The sequence below is a fragment of the Pseudorasbora parva genome, chromosome 18 (genome assembly GCF_024679245.1).
Source record: "Pseudorasbora parva isolate DD20220531a chromosome 18, ASM2467924v1, whole genome shotgun sequence".
Classification (NCBI taxonomy): domain Eukaryota; kingdom Metazoa; phylum Chordata; class Actinopteri; order Cypriniformes; family Gobionidae; genus Pseudorasbora; species Pseudorasbora parva.
Window position 1 is genome coordinate 42,848,039 of NC_090189.1, and position 4,488 is coordinate 42,852,526.

At 41.9% G+C, this 4,488-nt stretch overlaps 1 protein-coding gene across 1 annotated transcript; it reads right to left on the reverse strand.

The window, feature by feature from the left end:
- Positions 1 to 2,198: 2,198 nt before the first annotated feature.
- LOC137046064 (zona pellucida sperm-binding protein 3-like) lies at positions 2,199 to 4,170 on the reverse strand. The gene is made up of 8 exons (XM_067423119.1): positions 3,625 to 4,170; positions 3,325 to 3,443; positions 3,147 to 3,250; positions 2,892 to 3,069; positions 2,663 to 2,780; positions 2,504 to 2,586; positions 2,340 to 2,431; positions 2,199 to 2,269 (listed from the first exon to the last, which is right to left on the reverse strand). Exons 1-8 carry the CDS (start codon positions 4,168 to 4,170, stop codon positions 2,199 to 2,201), a joined length of 1,311 nt encoding a protein of 436 aa, XP_067279220.1.
- Between the last annotated feature and the right edge of the window lie 318 nt (positions 4,171 to 4,488).

The following is a 4,488-nucleotide window of genomic DNA, read 5'->3' on the forward strand; positions in this document are numbered from 1 at the left end:
ACCTTCCACAAATGTACGTGAGAGATCCACATGCGCACGCACCAATTCACAAATGCATGCGAGAGATCCACACACACAAAGCAATCCACAAATGCACGCGAGAGATCCACACACACACAAAGCAATCCACAAATGCACGCGAGAGATCCACACACACACAAAGCAATCCACAAATGCACGCGAGAGATCCACACACACATTTAATTATGTGTAAATTACACACCTGTAATTTAATGCACAGTCTTTTGCATTGGTGTTCTTCTTAGAATGCCCCTGAATATGCGCTTTTGTACCTGTGGAATGTTTTGAGACTGTCCGATTCACAAATGCACAGAAGCATATCCGTATCTGTCCCAAAGATGCGATACAGTGTTATTCCTCCAGAGGACGCTTACCGGCCTTCGAACTGAATCTTCCAAAGGGCTAAATTCATTTTGTTTTCTGACTTGGTGAGACAACTGAAGTCTAAACATTTTTCTTTCACTAAATATCTTATACATAAATACAAATATAGAAAACAAACCTTTTTTTATTCTTCAACATCAGAAATAGATGTTGAAGAAGATCAGAAAATATAGCCTATTAAAAAAAAAACATTCGGATAACAGGAAAGCTTTTAAGTCTTTAAAATGATTTCTGTAACTGTTGGTCATTACTAGGCTCAGTACTATCGCAAGTGCTTTGCCAAGTGTGAGACTGAACTGGGCAGGCACGGTCAGAGGGGGGAGCTTTGGGTGCTCGAGCCCTAGCCCTTTTTCAAAATAAATCAAAAGTGCCCCTCTCAGACAAATATCAATGATAATATTTGTGGTCAATAAAACAAAATAAATTTGACTTATAATAACATGACAATGTGTACAATATTAACAAATGGCTCAAAAGTCGGAAAATGTCTGTTTATTTTTTCTTATCAGTCGGTCTAAGTGTTGCTATAGCGCGTTGCTATGGGTTGCATGCGATTTACTGGCTGATTTTCCACAGCTAAAACGCTTAACGTGGCTTAATGCACTAAGACTGTTAAAAACACACCAAACTCAGTCTTCTTAACTAAGCACATGTAAGAAAATTAGTTCAACATATTTTTTGCTCTTCCAACATTTTATTAATTGGATTTTTTAGTGTTGTGACATCCCTAATTACTCCTAGTATTAAATTACTACCACTAGTAATATAAATTGGAGATGTTGCTGATATGATCATTCATAGTAGTAGTAAGAGATTTTTCCTTATTTTACTATAAATCATTTAGTCACAAATCTGTTCTCTCTAGAAATAAGCATTTTTCAAGCATATGGCTGTTTGGTAGCTGTATAATACTTATTGTGCATTGTTGCTATTTAAAATAAATAAATGAACTGTTAATAAATGAAAACTAATCTGTCAAAGAGTCGCTGGTGTTGTGATAGTTATTGTTGGTAAAATATCATGATAGTATCATAGAGTTATCCTGTGATGCCCACCCCTAATAGTTATGTAATACTTGATGTACTGCTTAATGCTACATATTTGTAATACTGCTGTGAGGGTGTTTCAAACACAACATCTATGGGATTGATGGTAAAAAACAGCTCTTTTCACTACAGTTATCAAGCTCACTATTTTCCCTCTCTCTTTGAAAGTTGTGAAACTGTTACTGCATTTCTATTTTGCCATTTGAGCAAATGGTGACAATATTTAATGTAGTCCTCCAGTCACCACTATAAAAGTTAACTCCACTACGATGACTTCCACTCTGAGAAACCCAGAAATGTGAAAAGGGTCTATGAAGCTCAACATAGAAACTACACTATCACTGAAGTGAAGTCTAATGAGTAATCAGTTGATGAAGGACAATATAATGTTGCAACTAAATGATAATAGTATAGAGTAAGAGATTTGTGACCAGTAGTGGAACTAAAGGGACCAAATGAGTGCTTGTCATGCCGTAAAGCCAGCCAATCATGAAACCGTGTCAAGCAGCCGCTCTGGAGAAGCTGCGCAGAAAGCACCAGTCAGCTGCTCGAGCCACTTACAGCACTTTGGAATTGGCATGAGCGCACGTCAGACAATTTCTACCCAGAATGCACTGCTAAAGTAAGCCACTGACCAGTCTGTGCATTGCTGCATGAAGTTGAACAAGCCTTTTGAGAGCACAGAAATATGATAGGGAGAACAAAGAAATATAACAAGTCAGATACAAGCAAGAATTGATGTCAGCTTTATTGAGGAACTTTCTTTTGCCCTTGAACCGCCACAGGACCAAGTGTAGCCTTGCCTTCCCACTGAACACCTAGAGAGAGGAGAGCCAGGTTAGAGCAGTTAAAACGTCAAACGCAACCTAAAGAGCAAAAGTTACTAACCTCCATAGGGAGAAGCAGCAATTCCACCATCAGGACCACATGTTGAGTCACAGCAACCACAAACTTGGTCATTTCCATCAGCAGCAAACCACCTGAACCAAGACAAAGACACCACCTTCAACATGAGCAAAGGCAGCTTTAAAATAAGATAAAGTGCAACGTACCCATTGGCGAATGAACAGGATTTGTGCTGAGCGTCACTGGGTGCAGAAGCAATAGTTGCCTTCACAACACATGTTATGTAGATCTGCAAGGGATGACACGTCAGAAAACCAAAGATGGGAAGAGAAGTCGAATTAACTCATGATATGCGTAGTACATACAGAAGGACTGGAGCTCTCCTGGAACACGAACGCCTCCAGCTGGATCTGGACCTTGTCAACCTGGGACCGAGGCATGAAGCGGGAGCTGGAAGCTGTAGCCTTGGCATCCACAAAGCACCTGAAGACAAAGAGCAACTCAACTATAGAGAAAGTGAGCAACTAGACCCTAGCCATGACTGGTTAAAAAGCAACCAAAACGGTCCTATAGCATCAAGGGCCATGACCTTACCCATGATTCTCAATGAAGGAATATCTCGGAAGGGAGTTCACATCAGGCCCTTGAGTGGCCACACAGCTGTCCACAAACACACGCAGAGGTACATGATTGTACTGCTTCACAGATGCCTCAATGTTAATAATGCCACCCAGGAAATAGAGTGATGAAGGTCTCTGACTGGACCAATCATCTGCAGAGAAAGAGGGAACACTTTAGAAATATAAAAAAAAAAATCCTTATTCTTGTTTATCAAAAACCTGTACCAACCCATCATAAGCTTCAGGGAGAACACCAAGGCTTCTTCACCAACCTCCGTTGAGGCATAAGGGACCCATGTTGGCCTCAAGGCATCACTGCTTACATTCTGAAGCCTGTGGTTCATTAAAGGACCCATTAAATGGGCTCCCCATTGAGCGAGAGGAAGTGAAAGTCACAGACCACTTACCTTTGATAGTGGCATTGAACACCAACAACTGCACCCTCGACCCGGGTAATCGGAGTACCTGCAAGAGCCTCAGGGGTGTAGGTAAGAGAGAAGGTGTAGACAAGCTCATCCTCATTCATCTGGAAGAGATTGAAGTAGTTAAAACAACTGTTCCTCACTAAGATGATTGGGTGAACCACCCCTTTAAGAAAGGTTTATACCAGCTGCCCTGGCATTGCAAATACAACAGCCATGTGAACTGACACTCCTTGAGGACTTTGGATATCCTCAACTAGAATAAACAGATTCAGGAGTACTTACCATCTGCACGCTGTTGCAGTCCTGTAACTCATACTCAAAGATGAGCACCTTAGACTGAGAGTCCTGACCAACAACAGGACAGCCGCCTAAAGACAGGCCAGTTGGCTGGATCAAATGACCATTGCTAAACAAGTCCTGCTGGACCTCTACAAGAACCCGGTTCTCTCCACATTGAACCGCTACGCTGCTGGGAGTCACGGGTTGCCTCAACTGGAAGTTCACCGCCAACTCGCTCTGCACCTCGGGAACAATGGGATACTTCCAATCCAAAGGCTTCACTGGACCCTGCAACAGCTGCTTCTCCTGAAGGCCAAAAGGCTCCTGTGCAAGGCCTCTGGAGGAAGAACCCAAAGGACTCTGAAACTGAGAAGACACTTGCAAAGTGTTCCGGAGCCCTGGAGGAGAAAGGGCAGGACTTCTGGAAGCTGGATCTGATTTTGGCCCCATGCTTCTTGGACTTTGACTGTATCTCAAACTTCCCCATGCATTAGGCAGATCAAATGCAACAATCACAACCACCACTAAGAAACCTTTCAGAAACTCCATCATAGCAAACTTTGACACAAATGCCACAACACACACCAGTGCTTGGCTTGGCCATTTTGTACAGCATTGAGTGAAGGTGGCTCCTCCCCTTTTAGTTTAATTGATTACCTTTGATTCTCCTCTGGACCTGTAGAGTTTATCCATCTCTGGCACCCACAGCTCTGCGTTTTGTATGTCTGCGGTTACACAAAAATTAACATCGTACCCACATCAAAATTTGTTGTATGCATATAAACGGAAAAATATATATATTTTTTGCATCCATTCTCAAAAATATGAATATCTTATTCCCATTGGCAGTCCAAGCCACCACAAGGC

Coding starts and splice junctions, on each gene's coding strand:
- LOC137046064 (XM_067423119.1), bottom strand. CDS start 4,170: ATGGAGTTTCTGAAAGGTTTCTTAGTGGTGGTTGTGATTGTTGCATTT. Junction 3,070..3,146: donor CTCCCTGAAGCTTATGATGG/GTTGGTACAGGT, acceptor CTTTCTCTGCAG/ATGATTGGTCCAGTCAGAGA. Junction 2,270..2,339: donor TGCTGCTTCTCCCTATGGAG/GTTAGTAACTTT, acceptor TCCTCTCTCTAG/GTGTTCAGTGGGAAGGCAAG.